Below are 25,184 nucleotides of genomic sequence, written 5' to 3' on the forward strand. Positions count from 1 at the left end.
CAACCACAGGCTCCCGGGGCCGTCCGCAGCCCAGGCCGCGGCGCACGGGGCGGTCCGACCTCCGCCCAGGCAGGGAGGCGCCGCCTTTCACTGCAGCGGGGCCGGAGCGGGGCTGGATGGCCACACGGCACCGACAGGCCCAGAGCGAGGAACGCGACCCGCTCGGAAGGCTAGTTTGTCCATTAGCGGCCCCAGGCTGCCGGAAGCGCTTCTTGAGCATCAGCAACGCCGCCGGAAGTCAGGAAATCCGGTTGCAACGTCTAAAGATGTCCCTGTGCTGACAGTATTCTGGCCGCCTTTTTCTGCTTCTCTCTCATCCTGACCTTCCTGTGGCGCGCGCCACTAAACAGCATCCTGGGTCTTGAGGGAGCGACTCCACCCTCGCCGGCCAGAGAAGCCGCTGGGAGCCGGGGAGGGGAGCGTGGCGAGGAAAGTAGAGCTCGAGGGCGCGGTTTCCCCGGGGGCAGGTTTTGAGGTTGCACCCGGCTGAGGATGGCGGAGGCGAGTCCCTCTCAGTCCGAGCTGCTCGCTACGCCAGAGCCCAATGGCGACTTCAAGAAGCCAGCCCTGCCTGTGCCCGCGGTGGTGCGGGACAAGGGCGCGGCCACCAGTCCCTTGGACCCTGAGGAAGCGAAGAAGGAACGGCCCGCGGCGCTGCCGGACCCCGAGCCCGGGGAGCCTGACACCCCGGCGGCCCGGCCGGACAGCGGGGAGACTGGGGAGCCCCAAGCGGAGCAGCCGCGGCCCCCCACAGCAGCTCCTTCTGGAGGTCCGGCCCGTGCTCCCCCTTACCGAGAGCCGCCGTGGGGCGGCCCCGCCACGGCCCCCTACAGTCTAGAAACCCTAAAGAGCGGCACCATCCTTGGCACCCGCAGTTTGAAAGGGAGCAGCTGCTGCCTCTTCGGGAGGCTGTCTTGCTGCGACGTGTGTCTCGAGCATCCTTCGGTGTCCCGGTACCACGCGGTGCTGCAGCACGGGGCGCCCGAGCCGGGCGGAGAGCGCGACGGCCGCGGGGCGGGGTTCTACCTCTACGACCTGGGCAGCACCCACGGCACTTTCCTCAACAAAACCCGCATCCCACCCCGCACCTATTGTCGGGTCCACGTCGGGCATGTTCTTCGTTTTGGCGGGAGTACCCGGCTCTTTCTTCTTCAGGTAAGTGGAAAAACCTCGAACTGAAGTCTCCGAAGCGCTCCTGGCTGGGCTGCAGAGCCCCTTGAGCTTTCGCTGAGGGAGATTCTCCACATCGGCGATCGCGACCGTGGAGGCATCAGGCTTCTCACTCCAGGCCTCTGCCAGAGGTCGACCACTGCCGTATTTCTGAAAGTGACGTCCGCAGGCTTGACCTCTAAAAGAATTCTTTCGCTTGGCTCATCAGGGACCAGAGGAAGACCGAGAGGCAGAATCCGAGTTGACAGTAACTCAATTGAAGGAATTGCGGAAGCAGCAACAAATGATGCTGGAGAAGAAGATGCTGGGAGAAGATTCAGATGAAGAAGAGGGAATGGATACTACCGAAAGGAAAAGAAATGCTAGTAGTCAAGATGATGAAATGGGCTGCAACTGGGGAATGGGTAAGAAATTAAAATTACTGTCAGAGGGTAACATTTTAAAATCATTACTAGTGATACCCTTAAATGGCATTTTTTTCAACCATGCAGGTTTTAGTGACTTTTTGCAAAAAATAGGACAAGCACTTTGCACATCAGGTTACCAAAATCCAGAGATTCATTTACTTTTCTGATGTTAAAAAAATTGGATTTCTTGTAATGTGTTTTATAGTGCACTCCCTTGTTCAAAAATTCCTCAACATATATTAATTTACTATTTTTACCATTTAAAAATGTATTAAGTACTGATCTTGACTGTCACTGGACTACTACATTAAATCAAGTACACTATTTTGTGTTATTTAATGTATTTCCTCAATATTTTTGTATTTTGTGAAATATATATCCTGAAATGTGAAGTATCTAATCAGAGAAAGCCAGTCTGTTAGCCAAAGAATATGTGAATTTTTCATCACACCCAACATTGTGGAGGAGGGGTATTCAGAAGCTAAGAATATGAAAAGATAGAAGATGGCATTAAGATGTTGTTAGAAAGACAGGATCAATAGGAAGTGTCAAACAAAAGCCAGAAATGGTAAGTATGTGAGAGTGAGGGTCCAGGGAAGGACACAATCACTGAGGACTTAGCTCTCTGCCTACATTTATAGTGTGGCTAATCCCAGTTGACTTGTGCTGTGAAAGTGAAATGCGCATTGGATTTCAAAGACTAAGCGTGGAAAAAAAAGAATGTAGAATATTCACATACCTTTTTAAAGTAATAACTCTTTTTTTGAATGATCTGCTTTTTTTTTAAGATTTATTTATTTATACAAGAACTGGGGTACAGTCAGAGGCGTGGGAGTTTGAGAGAATTCACCAGAGACAGACCAGGGAGCAGAACAGGCAGACAGCCGGAAGACATTGCTGAGGGGAGCCTCGCGTGCTACAGGAGATGTCTGCCACGACATGTGGGAATCTCCCTGGCCGGCCAGGAATTAAACCTGCACTTCAGAGGCTGTGGACAGCTTCAGAGCGCTGTGCTCAACCCGCTGCGCCACCAGGGGAGGCCCAGAATGCTCAACCCGCTGCGCCACCAGGGGAGGCCCAGAATATTTATATTTTTTTCATTCATAATATTTTCATGTTGATTACATGACTATAATTTCAACGTTTATCTTTTTAATGTGGCTACCAGGAAATACAAGCAGTTATATATATTTTTGGTAAAACTAACTTTGATCTTTGAAACAGTTTATAAATTTATAAGCAGAAGGGTTTTTAGCTGGGACTTGAAGGAAAGGTAAAGTAGCACTTAGGAAGCTGGATAGGGCAGGGATTGATGATTTTGAGATTTAATGGAGCAATGAGTAGACTAGTCTATTTGGCAGACATGACAAGTATTAGAAAATTATATTTAAGACAAAAGTATTAGACCAGGGTATAAGAGAATGAGAAAGCCCAACTGAAGAGCTTAGGATTTTTTTCCCATAGACAGTGTGGTAATTTTGCTTTTAAAATACAGTGATGATGCATGTTCACTTGTGGAGGTGTGAAGTTGTACTCCCAAATTTGTATAGTTATGTGAATGATTTGCAGACCAATAAAATTTGAGAAAAAAATAGAGTGATAAAGATTAAAAATAAGGAGGTATGAAAAAAAGTTTTAACTTGTTTGCACTTAGAAAATCTGAAGATTTTCACATTGTGGTTCATAGTATGTGGTGGTCTGATTGTTCTCCCTCACCTTTCTTTTCTTCACTGATAACTCCTTTACATAACCTCAAAAGGTAGCGAATGTCGTTCACATAATCTCTTCTTACATCTGATTATCTTTTCTTTCTTTCCTATGTCCTACAGGAGAAGATGCTGTAGAGGATGAGGCTGAAGAGAACCCCATCGTCTTAGAGTTTCAGCAGGAAAGGGAAGCCTTTTATATAAAGGATCCCAAAAAGGCTCTCCAAGGATTTTTTGACCGAGAAGGTATGTGAACAGATTCTGACTTTGTTAAATGTTTCCACAGCTGTCGTTTCCTAGATCTTCAGGTGCTTCGAAAGGCTGTGTTTTATCTGCTGTCTTCTTTGTTTTATTCTTACCCTGTGGTCAGTTCCTTCAGGTTTATCTTGAAAATAGTAATAATCTTGTTAGTCTCTTTTCCCATGTTGGAAAAAAAGAAGAGCTTTTTTCTAACTTGTCTCTTTTTTGTGGGTGGCCGGGGATGGGTGCAGTTTATTTATGAAACCATCTCATTCTTCTTAGAAGATCCTGGATGTGGGTGGTTGGGAGATTGAGCCAACTTCTTGTAATTCTATGTTTCTATTCACTTGATCTTTTGAAATTCTTGACATGAATTTTTACTTTGTATGTTTCTGTAGAGGATTGTTTCAGTAGAGATGCTTGTGAGAACATCTGTGTTTATATATGTATCTGCGTATGTGTATATGTATGTGGGTGTAAATATGTATATGAACAGGATGTGTTCTGCACTTAATATTTATACTTCTAAAAACCAGGTAATTGTGACAAATTTTCATCTTAAGTCTGCAACATACAAAAAGTCTGAAAACTGCTATACAGTGGACAAAGCTAATTTTGGAGAGTTGATTGTTTTGATCTGAGTTTGCTTTTTGGGTGCACAAGCTCATCCTAATTTTATTATCAGATGATGATCCCTAGGAACAAGAAGTGAAATGCTTTGAGATTTGTTATTCAGTGTGGTGTAGGAGCTTGATATTGTCATCTAACCTTTGCTCTCTTTTCCCTTTATATCAACTAGTAACTTTCAGAGGCTGTGAAAAATTTTTTTTTGTCTTTCTTCCTCCCACAGGAGAAGAATTAGAATATGAATTTGATGAACAGGGGCATAGCACTTGGCTCTGTAGGGTGAGGTATGTTCCTGTTATATTCATGTCCATTTCGGAAAAGTGGCCTCTTTCAGGTTTAATTTTTGGTTATAAATAACAAGCCAAAGAAGGACTGTAGTCTTAATTTTAGGCTATTTCTGAACTGGGGTCTTGATACATTAGTAACATCTATATTATTGGGGAGTGGGATGGGATGGGTAAGAAGTGGAAGGGCTTCCCTGGTGGCGCAAAGGGTTAAGCACTGCACTATGTAGCAATCCACAGCCTCTGCAGCGTGAGTTCGATCCCCAGCTGGCCAGGAAGAAACCCACATGGCGAGGCAGACCTCTCCTGTCTCGCCCGCTGTTCCCCTTAGCAGTGTGTTTCAGTCAGTCTGCCTATTGTGTTCCCCACTCTGTCTCTGGTGGATCCTCTCTCACCCCCCACATCTCTGGCCTATACCCCAGCTCTTGTATGTCTAAATAAATATATCTTAAAAAAAAATTAAAAAAAAAAAAAAGTAGAAGGAAAAGAGTCAAGTCCAACCTAGGCAATATAGAACAAAACAAATTAAAATGACATCTCAAGATACATGACTATTATCAGAGCATATTGGTTTTTTGCATTGGAGAATTAGAGCTTCGTCTTGTACCATAATTCTCTCCAAATCTATGCAGATTACCTGTGGATGATTCAACTGGAAAACAACTGGTGGCTGAAGCCATTCACTCAGGAAAGAAAAAAGAAGCAATGATCCAGTGCTCTCTGGAGGCCTGTCGAATCCTTGACACTTTGGGACTGTTGCGGCAGGAAGCAGGTGAGTGTGTGGGAACACTTTTTTTTTTAAAAAAAGATTTATTTATTTATGCATACAAGAACTGGGGTACAGGCCAGAGGTGGGGGGGTGGTGAGAGGATTCACCAGGGACAGAATGGGGAACAGAACAGGCAGATGTACCGAAATACACTGCTGAGGGGAGCAGCGGGAGAGTCAGGAGAGGTCTGCTGTGCCATGTGGGTAGCTCCCTGGCCGGGCATCTAACTCGTGCTGCAGTGGCTGTGGAACCTTCATAGGTTGCATCTTTTTTTTTTTTTTTTTTTTTTTTTTAAATATTAAATATAATTTATTACATGTAATTCTTTTTTTTTTTTTTCATATAATTAGTGTAATTTTATTTTTTTTTTTTATAAATTTTATTGTTATATTCCCCATACAATTGCAGCCCCCCATTCTGACCCCAATCCCTCCCCTCCCGCCCCCGCCCCCCTAAAAGTGTCTCTGGTTCATAGTTTTTTGTTGATTTTGATTTTCACTTTCTTATAGTTATTCATTTTCATAGGTTGCATCTTAACTCCTTGCGCCACCAGGGAGGCCCTGTGTGGGAATACTTTTTAAAAAAAAAGAAGGAAAATTTAATATAAAGGGTAATAAAACCTCTTTTTTAGGGGGAAAACGTAAATTGTGCAAATTCTATGAAGTGAAATGGAAAAATATCCTATCTCATCACCTGAGGGTAGATGTTACTTATTTTCTCCCAGATATAATTTATGCATGTAATGTATGTACAGAACTGTATTTAACAAAAAAACAAACATTCACACACCAGTGCAGATATATTAATTATTCTTTTTTGTGATTTACTTTTTTAACATAATATATCATGACTATTACCCATATCATTGCATTAAATTTACCTCATTAAATAAAGCCTCTCCAGTCATTTATTAACAAGGCTTATATTTTTATTTATTCTAAAATTAATTTATTATTGCAAAGCAACAAGTACAGTTTAAAACTATCAAAGTTTATAACAAAATTTATTGCCCCTCCTCAGTTCTCATCCTCAAAGGCTTTTACTGGCATTTAAAAATACCCATATTTTTAAAATACAAGAGTAAGCTGCTATTTACTTTAAGTAGTATCTATTGACTCTGTTAAATTAATATTTAATTTTACATGATTATGCTTCCATAAATATTAGTCATAACCAAGCACTTTATTTTGTTTTTCCTGAAGTTATATTTCTCTGTACTTGTCACTCATTCTTCCCACATATTTCAAAATGTTTCAGTATGTTTTCCAAATGTTCAATTACATTAAGTAATTTATCAATTCTGATTTTTTGGAGACATTGCTACTGTAGAATTCTGTACTTCTTCTCTTGGGGCTTACTATTCTCTAGACCTGCTGCAGAACTACCATTTGGGACTGGACTTGCTGTCATTCTTGTTATTTCCTTTTTCTCCATCTTAACCTGGAAATTACCAGGCTTTGATTAATAAGAACTGTTTTGTTTGCATATACTAGAAAACCAACTAGCTTAGGGTGAAAGGTAACTGACTCCAGAAGCTGGGAAAAGTAGGACTGAAGGAAGAGCTTCATAAATGAGGACATCAAGTTCTGGAAGTAGAAGTTAGTAAACCAGAACTCAGTATCACCAGGACATATATGTTCTGGGTGTATAATCTGTGAGTGAATCTGTCTCTTGAGTGCATGCTTTTATTGTATAGCTTCTTATCTCCTGTGGGAAAGCTGGCTGTTTAAAGCCCTGGATTTGTTTCCTCCCATTCTAATAACCTCAGTGGAGAGATCCTCATCCCCCTATATTTAAATGTAAAAATGAGGGAGGGATTCTTACTGATTTGGATTTGATCACATGACTAGCCCATCCAGATGGAATGGGGTGTGGGGGGGGCGAGGTGGGGGGGGTGAGTTTTCTAGAGGACAGAAAGAAAGGGGATGCTTTTACCAGAACAATAGCTGATAAAAACCCAGTAGTCCTATGTTAATGGGCTTTCCAGGTTCTCACTGTTACAAGCAATGCGGCATCAATATCTATAAGATAAACTCCTAGAGGTAGAATTATTGGGTCAATTCCTTTTATAAAGTTGAGAGATGTTGTGAGGTGGACCATCAAAATGATTATATCTGTTCATTGCTGCTAACTGTTTGAGAATCCACACTTCCTATACCCTTGCCAAATTGGGTATTATTAATCTTTTATTTATTTATTTTTTTTTAAATTTATATATACTCGCAGGTTATTTTTAAACATTTTCTTATAATTAACTTTTTTTTTTTTTTTTTTTAATTTATTTATTTATTTATGCAAGCACTGGGTACAGTCAGAAGCGCGGGAGGGTGAGAGAACTCACCAGAGCCAGAGCGGGGAGCAGAGCAGGCAGAAGGACCGAAGCACACTGCTGAGGGGAGCAGCGGGCGGCAGGAGAGGTCTGCGCGCCATGTGGGACCCTCCTCCGGTGGCCGGGGAGCAGCCGGGGATCGAACCGGCACCGCAGAGGCTGCGGGCAGCCTCGCAACCCAGCGCTCAACCGCTGCGCCACCGGGGAGGCCCTATTAATCTTTTAATAGTTTTTTTAGTCTAACAGGTAAGATTTCATTTCTCATTCTTTTGATTTTTAAAAAAAAATTATTAAAATTTAACATTTTCTTGGCCTCCCTGGTGGCACCTCTCTGGTGGGTTAAAGTCTCAGTGCTATGAAGCTATTGCCAGCCATTGAGACATGAGATCAATCCCCAGCCTGGGAGCAGACATTTCCTGTCTCGCCCCCTGCTCCCCTCAGCAGTGTATTTCAGTAGATGTGCCTGTTCTGCTCCCCACTCTGACTCTGGTGAATCTTCTCACCCCTCATACCTCTGGCCTACATCCCAGTTCTTGTATGCATAAATACATAAAAATCTTTAAAAAAATTTTTTCCAAATATTTAATGGCTATTTGTATTTTTTTGTGAACTGCTTTTATTAATTTTTAAATTTTCTTTTGATGTAATACTATTGCCATTTGCCTTTTTTATTCATTGATTTTAAGAGCTTTTTACTCATTAAATCACAGTCTTTGGTTTTAAATTTTTATGTGATGAATAGGTATAACATAAAATTTACCATTTTAAGCACTTTTAAATATACAGTTCAGTGGCATTAAATACTCTACATCCTTGTGTAAATCTCAGAAATTTTTCATCAGTCCACCTTGAAACTGTCCCCATTTGACTACTAACTTCCCATTCTTCCTCCCCTCAAGCTCTGGAAACCACTGTTCTGCTCTCTGCATCTAAGTGGAGTCAGAGTATGGTCTGTGTCTGTGTCTGACTTGTTTCACTTAGCAGCATTGTCTTCAGGGTTGAGCCCTTTGTATGTGGTTTGGCAGCTGATTGAGCCCTTTCTTTCAGTAATTGCTGGTGATAGGTGGTTGCCTACTTGTCTTCTTTCTTTTTCTGTTTTTAAAACTCATTATCATTTATGTTATTCACCTCTAGTATCTCGGAAAAGAAAAGCCAAGAACTGGGAAGATGAAGACTTTTATGACAGTGATGATGACACATTTCTGGATCGGACTGGCCTGGTTGAAAAAAAGCGTCTGAACCGCATGAAGAAGGCTGGGAAGATTGATGAGAAACCTGAGACCTTTGAATCATTGGCAAGTTTTATTTTGACAAGTAGTTGTTGTTTAATTTTTTAAATATATTATTTAAATGTCTCATAATTTTAATAACTAGCATTGACATCTGGTACTGAAGTATAGCTTTTGTGATCTATAAATTTGATAACAGACAAGTAGTCTTACCCAGCCTATTGGGGAAAGGTTTGACTTGCTGTGGAGACTCCATCTACCTCTAGGTGGCTAGTGACTCATTAGTGAGTGTTCCTTGGATATGGTGTTAGCCTTTCCCCCTGAGAGAAAGGTAAAAGTTCAAAATTGGGACTTTCTGAGGTGAAATTGACTTTAGGCTTCTGATGGTCAAGAATCGTGAAAGGAATTTTCCAATGTGTAGTTTGATAATAGTACTTAAACAGTGTTCCCTTCATGAAATTATCATAAGGTGACCTGTGCTTTCTCTATATTAAGTAGTATTCAGAGTTGAAAACATTACCGACATCTGTCCATTTGAGTCACTGAAGAAAACAAATGCTTTGAACATTTTTGAGTAAGTCTTCTTCTGTACATTCATTTTATTTACTTCTGAGGTCTTTAGTTCAAAATTGATTCCACTTGAATCAAATCAATGGGAAGTGATAACTCCATAAGGAGCAGACTTAACATAGACATCTGAATTAATCTTCTTAAAGTTAGTAACAATGGTGAAAATAAGAGGAGGAAGATAAAGAAAACCACCATATTTTGAAAGAAGAAAACGTCTGCTAACTCTGTTAATTTGGGTGTTACAGGTTGCAAAGTTAAATGATGCTGAAAGGGAACTCTCTGAAATTTCTGAGAGACTAAGAGCCTCAAGCAGAGGTAAGTAATGATTCATGAAACAAGTGTGTTTAGGGTATCTCCAGGGTGCAGCGCCCTGTTCTAGGCTTAACTTCTGTATGTGATAGATGAGGCGAATGAAGCGCATTGCCAAATGACATTCCAGGGTCTCCAGGCTCCAGCCTATTTCCTAACCCCTAAGACCAGTAATGCCCTCTGTCCTGTTCTATGTTAGTGACTTTTCTATGGGAACTTTGGCTGGATTTTAAAATATTTGTGGCCAACTTCCTGAACATTTATTATCTCTTTCTTACACAGCTCTGTCAGAGTCATCATCTCAGGACTCTCTAGACGCTTTCATGTCAGAAATGAAATCAGGGTGTGCATTAGATGGTGTGTCCCGGAAGAAACTTCACCTGAGAACTTTTGAACTGAGGAAAGAACAACAGAGACTTAAAGGGTTGATAAAAATTGTAAAGCCAGCAGAGATTCCAGAACTGAAAAAGTAAGTCAGTCTTAGTTATATTTGGAATTTATTTATTTTTACAAATACATAAATATACACTGCAGAAACTGCAAGCACTCTAAAATCTTATTTTGATAAAAGAAGAAGGAGCACTATCTTAAAGCTTTTATAGGTCTTATAGGTCAAAGCTTGTGAGCAGGATTTTGTGAGTTTTATTTATTTATTTACTGAGTGATGCCCTTGGTCAGGCTTTATGACTGATGAAAGTCCTTTTCCCAGACACATCAGTGGACACATCAGAGTGGGACACAGCAGAGACAGTCCCCTAATGTGTGCAATAGAGCTTGAGTGGCCAAAATGACTTTTGTCATGTTTATGATGGCTGAAATAAAAAAGCTTTTTTTTTTTCCCAGTTGTACAGTTTCTATAGCAAGACACACCATGAAAAGACTTGCCTGCTACTTTATTTGAGCCTAAATCTTGCTTTTGGGAGTTCTATTTGAGAAGGCAGGATCTCTAAAATCTCTCGATCTCAATTAGAGCTTGCCTTTGATCTCCACAGAGTGGCAGATTGCTCTTATACTTGAAATGTTAAATAAGCTTGTGAGCGGAGATAAAGATTTATACCTTTTATCTTCTTGGATAGCAATTATAGTATAGAAATAGAATATAAGAAACCGCTTAAAGCACAGAAGGCCTACAGATGCTGTATACCATCTCTCCGCACTTGAGGGTTAACTTCCATATGTTCCTCCTAACTGACCTCTCACTAACACCCACCAAGCAAGTCTTGGTTTTGATCCTATCTTCTGCCTTCATCTCCTTTGGGCCAGTCTTACCCCCCTCCAGGTCAGCCAACTATTTAATGGAGTTAAAAAATATCTGTGTTGCTCTTAATCTTTGTCTTTTTATGCCAGAGCTTCCCTGAAGTGTGGGGAGAGACTGTGAAGGACAATGATTTGGCACAGGGTCCTTTAGGTCCGTCAGGCAGGTGGCCTCAGCAAGGCAGTGGTAGAGAGAAGGGGGTGAGGCTAGGTCTGGGAACACCACCGAGAGGTGAGATGTAGGTAAAAAGAGGCAGTAGTGGGGCAAGGTAGTCAGCTTTTTGTATGGGTCGCTGTGAATCAGAAGTGCCAGTGCTTTTTCTGTATTCCAGAGTGTAGGGCTGTTCTGTGGTCAGTGTAAAGGGACAGGGTTTTCTTCCCGACTTCATGCTATCTTGTCAGTCACCTCTGCCTGCTCTCTGTCTTGCAACTCAGCTGCCATCCCTTTGCTTTTACTCTATTCTTCCCTCCCTGATCCTCCCTGCCCCTAAACACTCCCCTCCCCCACCCCACTCTTTTCTGATTTCTACAGTCTCTTCTTTTTGCTCTTCCTCAGCTTTGCCTTTGTGGGCTTAACTTTTATAACTATCTCCAGCCCATGAGAATGTTGACAAGCTCATCAGTTGTAGGATCTCTCACTCTTTGTCATTTCATTATACAAGGTTTCCTGCCCTCTGTCCCTACACACACTTCTTTTTTGTTTTTTAAACTTACATGCTCAGAGTTGTTGTGTATGGTTACCTGAGAGTGGATTCCAGATAAGTACTGTGAGTTCTCATCAGAGGTTGGTGGAAAATAGGACTTTATGCTGTGGATCCATCTCTTGCCGCTTAGTGGGGGTAGGGTCATGCTTATATATTCTTCTTTGCCAGTGACCTTTGTACTGTATGTGCCATTTTATGAGTGTGAGGTCATGCGACCGGTTGTAAATTGCTAGACTAAGGTAGTTGCCTCATCTTGCCCTTCATGGCTTTATGTCTGACAATCATCAGTGTCACTGCCCATTCAAATTCTGCTGCTCTGAATATCCCTTTCTTATTGTTGTATGCTTACATGTTCATTTACTGAATATTAATAGATATTTTTGCTTTGCCAAAAATTTCTTTGCTAGTGTCATGGGATTTTTAGATGAAACCTTGGCCTTATTGGAATAGATGTATATAATTATTCTGTCTTCCTAGGACTGAAAGTCAGACTACAGATACAGAAAATAAAGCCAAGAAGCTTACGTTGCCTCTGTTTGGTGCTATGAAAGGAGGAAGCAAATTCAAATTGAAAACTGGAACAGTAGGGGTAAGTTGTGGGTCAGGGTGTTAAACTTTTTAGTTCTTGAGTTTTCCTGAGCTTGTTTTTTTCTGCTCTCTTGAAAGCTCCAATAACTCATTCTGTAGTAACATGGAAAAAGGGCTGTGGGCTTGGCATGACCCAGGACTTGATCCTTATATTTTTCTCTTCAGTTTAAGATTATCAAGAATTGGCGCATTAATTCTGGTTAGTCACTTTACATGTAACTGATTTATATATTACAATCTAATTTATTAATTTGTGGTGAATGTTGCACTCTAGCAAGGGTCTCTTTCATTAAATGCTCTTTCTGGTGGATAGATGTTTTATTCAGAGTCACCTAGCATTTGCTAATAGCAAGTGCACCTGGTTCTGCTCTGTGATTTCCCTTCCTTCATTTAATCCTTCTAGCAACTCATAACGTGGGAATTATTACCTCTCCTAGGTGAGGCAGTAGGGTCAGAGAGGCGGAACATAAGGTCACATACTCATGACGTGACTGGCAAACAAACTGGGTCTTCTTTCTCTTGAGTTTTGTGCTCTTTCTACTCTCCCCTAGTCCCTCACCGATGTATGTCTTCACTTTTTATATATTTCTATTCATAGATACGACTTATAAAAAGTTTTCATTACTCCAAAGAGCTGAACCTTATGTATCTGTTTGCTAGAGCTACCATAAAAAAATGCCACAGACTGGGTACCCTAACGACAGAAAACTGTTTTCTCACAGTTCGGAAGCTCCAAGGTGAGGGTTGCTTTCCTCTGACGCCCCCTCTTGGCTTGCAGGTCACTGTCCTCATTCTTCTTCACATGGTTATCCCTCTGTGCATTTACACCCCTGGTTTCTCTTCTTACAAGGACCCAGTCATATTGGATTGGGGCCCTCCCTCACAGCTTCATTTTAACATAATCAACTTAAGTTGTCGCTAAATACTGTTACATTATGGGGACTGGGACTTCAACATATGAATTCTGGGGGGATGCAGTTCAGCCCATCGCGCCTTGAGTTAGAGTAAGCTGTTTTCCTGTGCAGAGGTTTGAATCCCAGCCATATATTCTGAGTTAGTCTGTGGTTAACATTGTTAGAGGTATTAGGTGGAATTTCTGCAGCTGACACCTGGAATAAGGGAGTACAGCCTCACAAGCTGTTCCAGGTGTTTCACACTTAATGTTCTTTTGATCCTAGACACTTACGAAGATGCTTATTCAGGGTTCATAGATGGATAAAATTTCATGCGAAAGTCCTACTTCCAGCAAGCTTCTGCAGATTTTCCAACCTAGAGAGGTTAGACATTCTGTGCATTTAGTTTATCTGTCGTGTGCATCTACTTCATTCATGCTATTGTTTCCCTTATAGAAGTTACCCCCCAAGCGTCCAGAACTCCCTCCAGCATTAATGAGAATGAAGGATGACCCTGAAGTAGAAGAGGAGGAGGAAGAAGAAGAGGAGGAGGAGGAGAAGGAAACGGAGGAGCAAGAAAAGAAAAGAACCGAGGCTGGAAGCAGTAGGCTGCAACAGGAGACAGACCCAGAAGAAGCAGTGCAGGAAACAGGTCCTCCCACAGATCTCACGAGTTCTGAAGAAACAAAAATCCATGGTAATATCTTTCTTCTCCTTCCTGTGCTGTTCAGCGGGGCAATTGCATTGACTGTAGATAGATTCGAGAAAGTAAAGTCCATTCTTACCTGCGCATTTTGACTTTGGATCTGTGAGACAGTGGACTCTGGAAACATACTTTCTTAGACTGCCAGTCATTACTTATCCTCATTGCAAATAAGGGCAGATGTTTCCAGTATGCTTCAGAATGATGGAAACTTGAAAGCTATGGGACCTGATACCACAGCCACTATGGAACAGTCCTGGGCTGCTGCCTCTGTGCGAATGGAGACCAGTAGATGAGGATGATGGAACCTGATCCGGTGGTCTCAGAATAAACCTCCCCAGACTCATGTTTTCCCCACCCCTACAGAGGCTTAGCATGACTGTACACCTGGGCTAACTTCTCAGGAGTGTTAGGCTTTTTCCTCTCTTTGTTCATGGTGCCTAACAGAGAACCTAGAACATACTCACTTACGACAGCAAAGATTTAAAGAAAGAGGAATTGATTGGTTTAACTTTTTTTTATCTGATTGTTAAAGTAATATATTTTAGGTCATAAATAAAAATCCCAAGAAGAAAAATCTCTCACAGTCTCACCCCCAGAGATCACTCTTTATCTTTTAGTATTATCCTTTGTCTGCTGCTAGGATTAATTTCCTACAAGTTGGCCAGAATTGCTTGGCAAAATTGAGACCACACAGCAAATTTAGAGCATGAGGAAACACAATAATAAAAACTAACATTAAATGTGTGTGTGAATTTGTGCATGTGCACTTCCCAAACAAATCAGGCTTGTCTACCTAAAGACACCAGGCCTGCTATAGTAGACCTTCTCTGGAATCACCTTCAATTGTTTGAGAAACAGAAAAGTTAACTGTTTTCTCATCAATGAGAAGTAAATCTTTTGTATTTGTATTCTCCTTTATTAACTTATTGAAGGCAAAATGTTTGGCCTTCACAAAAAAAAAAAAAAAAAGGTACTTATGCATACTTTTTTCTGAGTCTGGTCTTTGATCCTTATATTGAAAGGATATATAACCAGCTCAGCAAGAAGAGTGGGGGGCAATAAATATTGTAATTTTTTTAAGTTACCAAAATAAATATGGTTGTATAAAAAGAGCAGATTTAAAAATTCAGATTATAAGATAATTAGTAAATCTGTAGCTGATTAAGAGATTAACCTTCAGGCCTTTATTTTTCCTGTACTTATGTATGTGTGTGTGTATATACAGGTTTACAACATTAAAATCATAATTATATGTGCCATTTTATAACCCATATTTTCTGTGTCTTAAAAGAGTCTTTTAAAACGTAGATTTAATAAGGGACATAATAAGTAACATGAATATGCTATAATTTTTTAAATCAATGTTATTATTAAACATGTAAGTTATTAAGTTTTGATAGCATGAGCATACTCATATATAATAAATCTTAGTTCTTATTTCTGATAATTTTTTTTAAATACTTTTTTTTTGTTTTGTTTTGTTTTTTAAGACTTATTTATTTATTTATTTATACAAGCACTGGGTACAGTCAGAAGCGCGGGAGGGTGAGAGAATTCACCAGAGCCAGAGCGGGGAGCAAAGCAGGCAGAGGGACCGAAGTACACTGCTGAGGGGAGCAGCGGGCGGCAGGAGAGGTCTGCGCGCCATGTGGGACCCTCCTCCGATGGCCGGGGAGCAGCCGGGGATCGAACTGGTGCTGCAGAGGCTGCGGCCAGCTTCGCAACCCGGCACTCAACTGCTGTGCCATCGGGGAGGCCCTCTGATAATTTTCTTTAGAAATAATCTGAAAAATAAATTTAGAATAGAATTTCTAAGGCAAGGAGTATATTACATTTTTAAGACTTCTGGTAAGTATTACTAAAAAGTTTTACTTCAGAGTTGGTCATTTTTTTAAGTGAAACGGTGGTTCTGTTAGACATCTGAAGGTTCTTTTATAGAAAACCTAATTAAAGTTAGCTGAAGCTATTGATAATAAAACTGAATAATTATATATGTACTTAGCTTTTCTTGCTTTTGTTTTCTTGGCTCCCCACTACAAATTAAATAACAATGTGCTTTGGTACTGCATTTTATAGAAAACATGTCTCACTGCAGCCAAGTGGAACGGGATAAAGATTATCAAGAGATTAGGAAGACATCTGCCTCCTGTGAGACACCCTCAGGCAAGTAGTATAGCCGACTCCATTGCTGCTTGCACGCAGGCAGCCGGCTGGTGTCATACTGGAAGATAGCAGCTGACCTGAGGTGGCACCAGAGGTGGCCTTTCGGATACTTGCTGCTGCCAGGACCCTGCACAAGACTGGACTACAGTCACCCCCTGTTATCCATGGGGAAGAGGTTCCAAGAGCCCTAGTGGATATGTGAAATCACAGATACATCGAATCCTGTATATTGATGTTTTTTCCCTATACAGACATGCTTATGATAAAGGTTAATTTATAATTAAGTGCAGGAGAATAATAATAACTAACAAAATAGAAAAACTCTACTGTAATAAAAGTTATGTGAATGTGTTCTCTCTCACAGTATCTTACTATATATTCTATTTTCAAACTGTGGTCACCTGAGGAAACTGAGACCAAGGATATGGGGGGGGGGCACTGTATGTGAGAGCTTTATATTTGGTGCTATCTCATATGCCTTTCCTCCTCTTCTGCCTCCTGAGGTTTCTGCTCCCTGACCCACAAACCACCCAATACCTTCATGCTTCCCTCTGGCTGTGCATTGTCCTCCAGAGTTTTACATTTCCCAGAGTTCAGTATGTGCCTATTCATGGAAGTGAGTCCAAACTGTTGAAAGAAGTTGGTTGAAAAGTTGATCTACTAAAAGGATTGCTTTTTTCTGTGTGTTTTTTAAAACTGCTTTTACTTGTGATGGTTACTGTAGAATAGTAAAATCAACCCCATTTTTCTTTGCCTTCTCAGATGGTGTGATTATATTAAGTCTTGTAGAATAGCCTTAGGATTTGAAAACTAGGTTATTAATGGAGGGAATATTCTCCCTCATATATTTTTTACAGTATTGTAAGAGTTTTTGAGGATTGGATTCTGACTTTTCTTCAGTCATTATAACATTCTCTTAGGAAGGATTTTTCTTATTTTACTTATTCTGATATAACTTCTGTCTTTTTTCATCTTTTTCTTAAATTAGCATCAAAGAGTGAATATGAGAAAAGCAAAGATGAATTAAAGAAAAAGAAAACTCCTGGTCCAGGCAAAGTAAGTACTTTAGACATAATTCATAATCTTTGCTTCTCTAGAAGTAAAATGATTGATTCCTCAAGTCATTAACCATGTTCAGAAGAGTGAATCTTAGGGATTGAGTCTGTAGAGTTCCCAACTGTCTCATACCCCCTCTTCTAGAAGTCGAGGTTCTCTTTTATTTTCATTTTTGAATTTCAGTTTTTTAAATTCTCTATTCTTGTCTCTATATAACTTGTCTCTCTATAACCTTGTTCTATATAACTGCTTGTGTACCTCTTAAAAATTTACGTTGTTTTATTTATTTATATTTTTTGCATAGAAGAACTGGCATGTAGGCCAGAGGAGCGGAAGGTAAGGGGTGGTGGGGGTGATGAGAGGATTTAGCATTGACAGACTGGGGAACAGAACAGGTGGGTTTACTGACATACACTGCTAAGGGGAGCAGTGGGCACCAGCCCCCAGCCTTCAGTGTGTCCCTAAAAGTCACCTTATTAACATAACGAGGGACGCTTTCTCACAACACTTAGCAAATTCCAAGGCTTTTGGGGGAGCTTTGAGTCAGGAACTATGGATGAAGATCAAAAATGTATGAGAAATATATTATGTTGGTCATTTGAATGACCAGAATTTATTTCTTATAAATTACAATATCAAGCAATACAAAGACATTTGAATAATATATTCTTATTTTCTTCCTTATACAAAAGGTTGGATGTCATGTATTGCATTCTATATCTTGATTTTTTTACCCATCATGGAAATCACTGTATATCAGTAGCAGTATACTAAGAACTTCCTACTATGTGGATGTATTTAACCAGTTCTCTATAGATGTTTCTGGCCTTTTGTTATACTACTGCTGTAATGAATAACCTTGTGCACTTGTGCTTTTGTATGGATACAGTAAGTTCCCAGCAGTGGGATTACTAGGTTGTGTCAGGAGGCCCTACAACCACCCTCAGGCTTGATAATTCCTAGGAGGCCTCATAGAATTCATTGTGTGGTCGTACTCAGAGATGCGATTCACTACGCTAAAAGGGGATCAAGCACAATCAGCAGAGGAAAAAAGTAGCTGGGGTGAAGTCTGGGGAAATCCAGCACAAGCTTCTAAGTGTCCTTTTCCAGTGGAGTCACATAAGACATGCTTAATTCCCCCAGCAATGAGTTGTGGCACCTTGGAAAACATTGCTAGCCAGGGAAACTCATTAGAGACTCAGTTCCCAGGAGTTTTACTGGGGACTGATACATAGGCATCTCCTGCCTGGCATGTAGCAAAATTCTGTGCTCCCAGAAGGAAGCAACTGTTCAGCCTAAACCACATTGTTTTTATAATTTAGGCATATTGGGTTAGGATAGTGGGAACCCTCCCCAAATCCCAATTCCCAGAGGCCAGCCAAGGTCAACCCTGCTAATAGGTCTTTTAAAGATTAACAGTCAGGCTTGCTATGCTAACTCTACACCAGGATCAGTGGTGAATTTTCCTGGGGGACGAGGGGTAGTCATATATTTTGAATTCATACCTGTGTTAATATTGCCTCTTTTCAGGTATATCACCACTTTCACTGACTAAAAAAAATAAGCTTGTCAAGGCTTTATGGGGAAAAAAAAAAAATCAATGTTTGAGGAGAGAATGTTCCCCAAATAGGTTACTTTTGTCAAGATCATTAATAGAACTGTTCTCTTTTAGTTTTTGTTTATTGACAGGCATGGAGACAATATTGTTAATTATTGCCAAATTCTTTTGAATAAAATTACTGATCTCTGTGCAGTTTCCACCAACACTTTCCTCCAAATATCCAGAAGACGACCCGGACTACTGTGTGTGGGTCCCACCTGAAGGTAGATTGTTTTTACTTCTTTTTTTTTTTTTAAAAAAAAGATATTTATTTATACATCCAAGAGCTGGGGTGTAGGCCAGAGGTGTGGGATGTGAGAGTCTCACCAGAGACAGAGTGAGGAGCAGAACAGGTAGATTGACTGAAATACACTGCTTGAGGGGAGCTGTGAGTGAAACAGGAGAGTTCTTCCTGCACCATGTGGGTTAGCTCCCTTGCCGGGGATCGAACTCGTGCTGCAGTAGCTGTGGACAGCCTCACAGTGCTGAGACTCAACCACTTGCGCCACCAGGAAGGCCTTGTTTTTACGTTCTTTAAGATTTATTTTTACTTTGGAATAGGTGATATATTTTTAAGGTTCAAAAGAAAAGTTTTAAGAGTATGTAGTGAAAAGTCTCCATTCTGGGGTATAGGTAGATAAAATATCTAAAGAGACATATCAGCTAAATATAATTTGTGGATTATATGCAGATCCTTACTCAAATAAACAACTTGTTAAAAAAATTATAAACCAGTCAGGTAATTTGGAATACTGGCTATGCATTTGATGATACTAAGAAATAATTGTTAATTTTTTAAAAGCATGATGATGCTTTTTAGAAAACATCCTTATCTTATAGGAATATATATATAGAAATGTTCACAGATGAAATGATGTCTGAGATTTGTCTTACTTCAGTGGTGGAAGATGAGGGACCATAGGTTGGAGTAATAAGTAAAGCAGCACTTGCCACATATTGATAATGATAAAACTGGATGATGCTTACATAGAGGTTCATTATATTTTTCTCTTTACTTTTATATATATTTTACATTTTCTTTAAAACAGCAATAAAAATCGCCTGGCTGTGCCTCAGTGACCAAGTTTTTCCCCTTAGAGACAACCCAGTTTCTTAGGAATTCTTATATATTATATAAAATGTGTGTGGTGGCAATAAAACACATACTGTTTTACCACTTTTTTTACTCAAGTGGAAGCATATGCTGCACCTTGCTATTTAGCACATAACACATATGGAGATCCTTTCAGAGCTATTTTCAGATTTCTTGTTCTTTTTTTATGGTATGGCTGTACCTTTACTTATTTAACCACTTCCCTCAGTGGATATATAATTTTGCAAAGTGTTGGTGCCTGTATAGAAAAATTTCATAAAAATGATCAAAGACTATGAACACTTTAAAGACATTATGGCGTCTGCAGCAGCATAGGCTCATACATACATCCCGTTAGGGCAATAGAAGAGATGCTTAGTTCTCTGTATGCTCCTCACAGATTGCTGTTTCTACAGATTCAGGTTTTACTGTATTCCTTATTGATAGAAATTTAGTTACTAGAAATGTTTGCATTTTATATGCTAATAAATATGAGGGTAGAAGTGATAAGAGGACCATGTTTTGAAATTATAAGCAAAAAGTAAACTTTCTGTCATAGAAGAAACTCTTTACCTGTTTAACTTTTTGGCCCACTTTTATCTGGGTGTTTTTTCCCTCCCGGCTTTGGAAAAGTAAATTTTTCTTCTTTCTTTTTACGTACTCTGATCTAGGCCAAAGTGGCGATGGCAGAACCCATCTTAATGACAAGTATGGCTATTGACTGCTTCAGAATCCCAAGGGAAGATTTTGTGGACTGTGTGACACGGGACATTTGGGATAATATATCAGGTTGAGTGTCCAGAAAAGGATTTGTGGTGATCACCTATAAAATCTAGTGACTGGCCTTTTCTTCCTTGCTCTTGGTTTCTGGAAGTTACCTACCCATCTGATTGCCTGATTTTGGTATTTATGTTTAAAAGTGTTTGTGTATGTATGTAAAAAGGAACCATATATTTTGAGACTTACTAAAGTGAGACATGACCCTATGAAATGAGATGAAGATGTATCATGTTTATTTAAGGGCTCAACCTCTTACATGAATGAACTTGAGGGCTCTATGTGTTCACACTCTGTGTCGAGGTGCCAGGCAGAGCGACGCTGGCAAGTTCATGCACCTGTACAGCTCATGGAAACGCTCCGCCAGCAACCGCATCGTTGGCGCCAAGGAGCACATCCATCCAGGTGAATGTGGCCAAGGTTGACAGGGTGACAGGCAGGTTGAACTTCAGTTTAGAACCTACGCCATCTGCAGGGCCATTTGGAGGGTGGGCGAGTCCCATGATACCGTACTCTGACTGGCCAAATCAGACGGCATTGTGTCTAAGAACTTCTGGCAGGGAGAGTCATGGATGTGGAATATTTGTCATAAACAAACATTAAAGCCCCTCTCCCCCAAAATGAGCTTTAGAACTGTGCTTTTCCTGGGCAGGAGGGTGCTTCTGGCAATTAGGTGCTAGGATTCCCTAATCTTGCCACCTCATGTGGGTCTGCTACTCCTAGGCAGCCTATTAGGCTGCCATTTTGTCATCTAAACAAGGTCAAAATGGCCCGGCCAGTTAGGAACAGGAGCCCAACCCCTCAGCCCTTCAAATCAAACAAGAGTGCAAAGCTGGACCACACTGGGAAGGTTGTGCATCAGGAGGTATGTCCGGAATGCCTGGGGTTGCTGAGGATCCATGCATAACATATACCTCAGAAGTATGTCCGGAATGCCCAGGGGGCTGAGGACCGATGCATAACACATACTCCCAACTTATACATCACGGAGGTATGACCTGGAGCGCCCAGAGGGCTGAGGACTGATGTATGACAAGGGACCCCAGAAACTGATCAGTGGAGTGCTTTGTTGGTAAGATTAGAACCAGGGGTGGGGGATTAAGGTGTGTCATCAAGTAGATAAGAAGTGCCTGGAGGGCAGACTCACAATCCCTAATCTTTTACACCCTTCCCCTTTCTTTAAACTTAATCTCCTTACAACCAATTACGTGTGTCAATAAAAGGGCCAGGATCTTGCTCTTCAGCAGCATCCTGCATTATGTAGCCTGCTCCACGACTGACTCCCGTTTGTCAGTGTGGTGTTGTCCAACACAACAACCTCACATAAGTGTTGAACTATGAGGTCATACCACGGGCGTGACCCTGGGTATCCCTGTTATTTTTGGAACTAAAAATAGATACACAGTGAGGTATTCCTGCCCCTGCCCTCTGTAGTCTCCCACCAGGTTTGTGAACAGATTGGCTCATTAGGACTCAGTTCAGAGTCATAACAGCACCGTCAGCACCAGGCCCAATAAAAACTCAGCCCTTTGAGCATCTTGGATTCTGACCAGTCAGATCCATCATCCTCCTTGGAAGGGTGAAGGTGAGGTCAGAGGATGAAAAGCTGACTGTGTTCTGCCCAATGTAGGGCTTTGCCTCTCTGATCAGGAGTAAAAGTTCCTCACTGGAAATGGGAAGAAATGCAGTTGGTCTTATTCCCTCCCATGACCCCCATCATTTCTGCCCCACTGCCAAAGGAAAGGAAAGCCAAGTGGAAGCCAGGTGAAGGGCCTGTGGTTGAGGCTGAGGCAGATAAAATCAGCAGGCAGGAGAAATGCTGTGGCCCAGGTGGAGTGATGAAGATGATGCTTCTTGTAGATCACTGTAGGGTAAAAGAAGTTACCAGTCTTTTTACGCCCTCCTGCTGCCAGTGTGAGTGCCCGGGGCTGGAGGTGTGGGCACTGGACACGCGTGCCTTTAATTGTGGACACCTGGGCCCAGGGAGCATGGGCGTGCGCATGTGTAAGTACAGGCACCCATGCCGAAGGCCAAGGCTACGACGGCAGCGTCACTCTACGACTAGGACTATGGCTACAGGGGGCCACTCTGAGGCGAGACCATGAGATGACTATGAGTGCAGAGGGAGAACGCCAGAGAGGGGCCAGAGAAGGCACAAAGATTAGCCAGGGCTGGGAGGCTTGCCAACCCCTGCCCGGCCCGTGCCTGCCTCCTTGCATGCCAGCCTCTGCCTGCCAGCCTCCCTGCCTGCTATGCCTGTGCAGCCTCTCATTCCACCTGCCTACCTGGAGGCTTTTACTCCACCTCCTATCACCCTGAGGACTCCCAGGCGCTTCCCAGATGTTTGAAAGTTTTTAATTCCAATACTTGGATCCCACCTCACAGCAACCTAAACAGAATTTCCTGAGGTGATCCTTTTCAAGAACTCAGGTAATGTGTGTGTGTAGGGTAAGGTAAAAGATATCAGGCTTTTCTGCCCTCCCGCCATTAGGATAGATGACGGAACCCTGCGGTCCTGAATGCATGCCCGATGGCGGGCACCTGGAGTAGGGTGTGGGCATAGGTAGATGGGATTCGACTGGGCTTCTAAGGGCGGCGTCACGGGGACGCCAGCGGAAGCTGAAAGAGAAGCAAGAGAAGCAGAAGCTGAGAGAAGGCCGGAGAGCCCAGAGTGAAGACCTGCTGGGGGCTGGGAGGCCTGCCAGCCTACCGGCCCCCCAGCGCCACTGCCTGCCGTGTACCTGGTAATCCCAATAAAAACCTGCAAAACCACTGAGGACTCTGACTCCTCCTTTACCCGGTCTGCTGGATCATAGAAAACCTGCCCTGTGTCCCATTTCTGCCCCTACAGTGTGTGTGCAAGTGTGTGATTATAAAATCTTCCTCTTTAATCGGGGCTTTTAATGTGGAACAGCTTTCTTGAATGAAGTGCAAAGTTTCCAATACATCGACATATAAGTCAGCATAGTACACCTGGTAGGGAGAGAAAAACCAAAACAACAAGTTTGCACAATCCCTGTAACAGCATGGTTTTGATCTCAGATGCATCCTCCATTGGCAAAATGTGTTCCGTGGGTACAGAGTTCACCATGGCTTATGGGGTCGCACTCAGCTGAGGTGCAGCCTGGAGCACTCATTGGGCTGGGCTCAAGGAGCAAAGCAGTCGCCAGGACAGTCAGTGCACGGAGCACGCTTTAAATATCAAAGTGAGAAACAAGAAGGCAAAGAAATAATGCTGTCAGAAAGATGTCAGCAAGTTGAGGACAGCTGGGTAAAGCTTGGGGCTGAAAAGTGACTCCCCCGCTTCATTTCTTTGGCCTCAGGCAGTGGCCACCGGAAGAGCAAGATGCGTGGTTCTGGTTCATGGCTCAGATCATGGACCCGCCCCGGACTCTGCTCAACATCAAGCCTCCTCCATTCAGATTCCGGGAGCACTTGGGTTTTAGGGACCAGCTTGGCTCTGTCCTGGGGCAACAGGACGTGCCGAAGTCCTGTGGTTGCCCAAGGACCGTCAGCCCCGCACCGCCAACCTCGGGTGATTTTAATGCGCGGCCAATGGCAGAGAACTTCTAGAGCGCAGACAACAAGCTTTCTGAGGGCCAGGTAGCAAACTTTGCAAGTCATGCAATCTCTGTGGCAACTCTTCAACTCTGCCAATGGAGAGCAAACGGCAGAGGTAAAACCAAACAAATGAGTGTGACTGAATGCCAGCAAATATTTATAAAAACAGGTGGCGGCGGATTTGACCTGCAAGAGATAATTGGCCAACCCCTGTTCCAGGTTAATTCATCTTCAAAGTTTCACCTGGTCCAAAATGTTCTCACAGCTTTAGAAAGCAGCATGTGTCCCAGTTAGGGATATTTGGAAAGTTTCTATTCAAAAAGCAAATTGTCCTTTCCTGACCCATCAGGGCTATCATTTTACAGTTACCAGGAACCAGGGTACGCCAACCTCCTTTTCGCAGAAACAAAGGTAAGTGTTGGGCCTCACTAAATATAGTGGCGACGAGAACATGACAAGCAGTGTTTCTGGTCAGCCGTCCTGGCCTTCCCGGGACCTCATTATTTTTAAAAAGACAATAGGAAGCCCCGTGGGTGTTAGTGAGGGTGAAATGATGAGATGTGTGTTCTTAACGCACCAATTCCAGTGTGGAGGAAGGACGGAGAGGGCACGAGGGGCCAGGAAGCCCAGTCCGAGTCTGCTGGAGAGCGCAGGGGAGAGGCGGGGGCAGCGGGCACTAAGCAGATCCAGACGCAGCGATAAATGGCTGCTAGCGATTAAGAGAATAGTGAGTCTGGGAGTCGGGGGTAGGAAGGGCGGAGAGGGGCTCCTAGACTGCTGGCTTGGACATCGGAATGGAGGATAATGTCACTGCTGGGAGGCGCACAGGGTGGCAGGGAGGCTGTCACGAGTTTCATGTCGGACAAGCTGAGCTTGATGTCTGTTTTGCAGCCATCCCAGGCCAGGTAGGTTCATCTTCAGTTCTCGCTGACAAAAAGATGATTCTGGAGCCTCTGGTAGGTTTTTACAGGCCTTTACTGATGAATCAGGGTACAGACCAAACTTCTCTCGGTATTTCTCTGGCTCTCTCCCCTCACCCGTCCTCCAGCCCCACAGTGGCGCTGCCCTTATAGCCCCTCGCCCTTTGGCACAGGTGTCCCCTATTTTTCCTTAAGGATTTATTTATGCATACAAGAGCTGGAGTACAGG

At 42.3% G+C, this 25,184-nt stretch overlaps 2 protein-coding genes across 3 annotated transcripts in view; both read left to right on the plus strand.

Moving 5' to 3' along the window:
* Nucleotides 1-492: 492 nt before the first annotated feature.
* Nucleotides 493-20,418, plus strand: SLC4A1AP (solute carrier family 4 member 1 adaptor protein; the record flags this gene model as incomplete). Of its 2 annotated transcripts, none has more annotated exons than XM_084235330.1 (14): nucleotides 493-1,155; nucleotides 1,379-1,574; nucleotides 3,407-3,529; nucleotides 4,374-4,434; nucleotides 5,067-5,206; nucleotides 8,667-8,827; nucleotides 9,577-9,646; nucleotides 9,923-10,109; nucleotides 12,076-12,187; nucleotides 13,536-13,776; nucleotides 15,862-15,952; nucleotides 16,947-17,004; nucleotides 18,759-18,828; nucleotides 20,369-20,418. In XM_084235330.1, the coding sequence occupies 14 exons, from the start codon at nucleotides 493-495 to the stop codon at nucleotides 20,416-20,418; spliced, it is 2,223 nt and encodes a 740-aa protein (XP_084091456.1). The 2 variants fall into 2 exon arrangements, with proteins under 2 accessions (XP_084091456.1, XP_084091455.1); XM_084235329.1 differs by having other exon boundaries at nucleotides 15,862-15,948; nucleotides 16,937-17,004.
* Nucleotides 20,419-24,890: 4,472 nt separating this feature from the next.
* Nucleotides 24,891-25,184, plus strand: part of MRPL33 (mitochondrial ribosomal protein L33) — a gene marked incomplete at both ends in the record, with an annotated part of 64,620 nt that continues 64,326 nt past the window's right edge. The window contains one exon of the mRNA XM_084236026.1: nucleotides 24,891-24,940. Coding sequence (XP_084092152.1) covers nucleotides 24,891-24,940 — 50 coding nt within the window. The remainder of the gene's footprint in view (nucleotides 24,941-25,184) is intronic.

This window comes from Talpa europaea (assembly GCF_964194135.1).
Source record: "Talpa europaea genome assembly, chromosome: 6".
Lineage (NCBI taxonomy): Eukaryota > Metazoa > Chordata > Mammalia > Eulipotyphla > Talpidae > Talpa > Talpa europaea.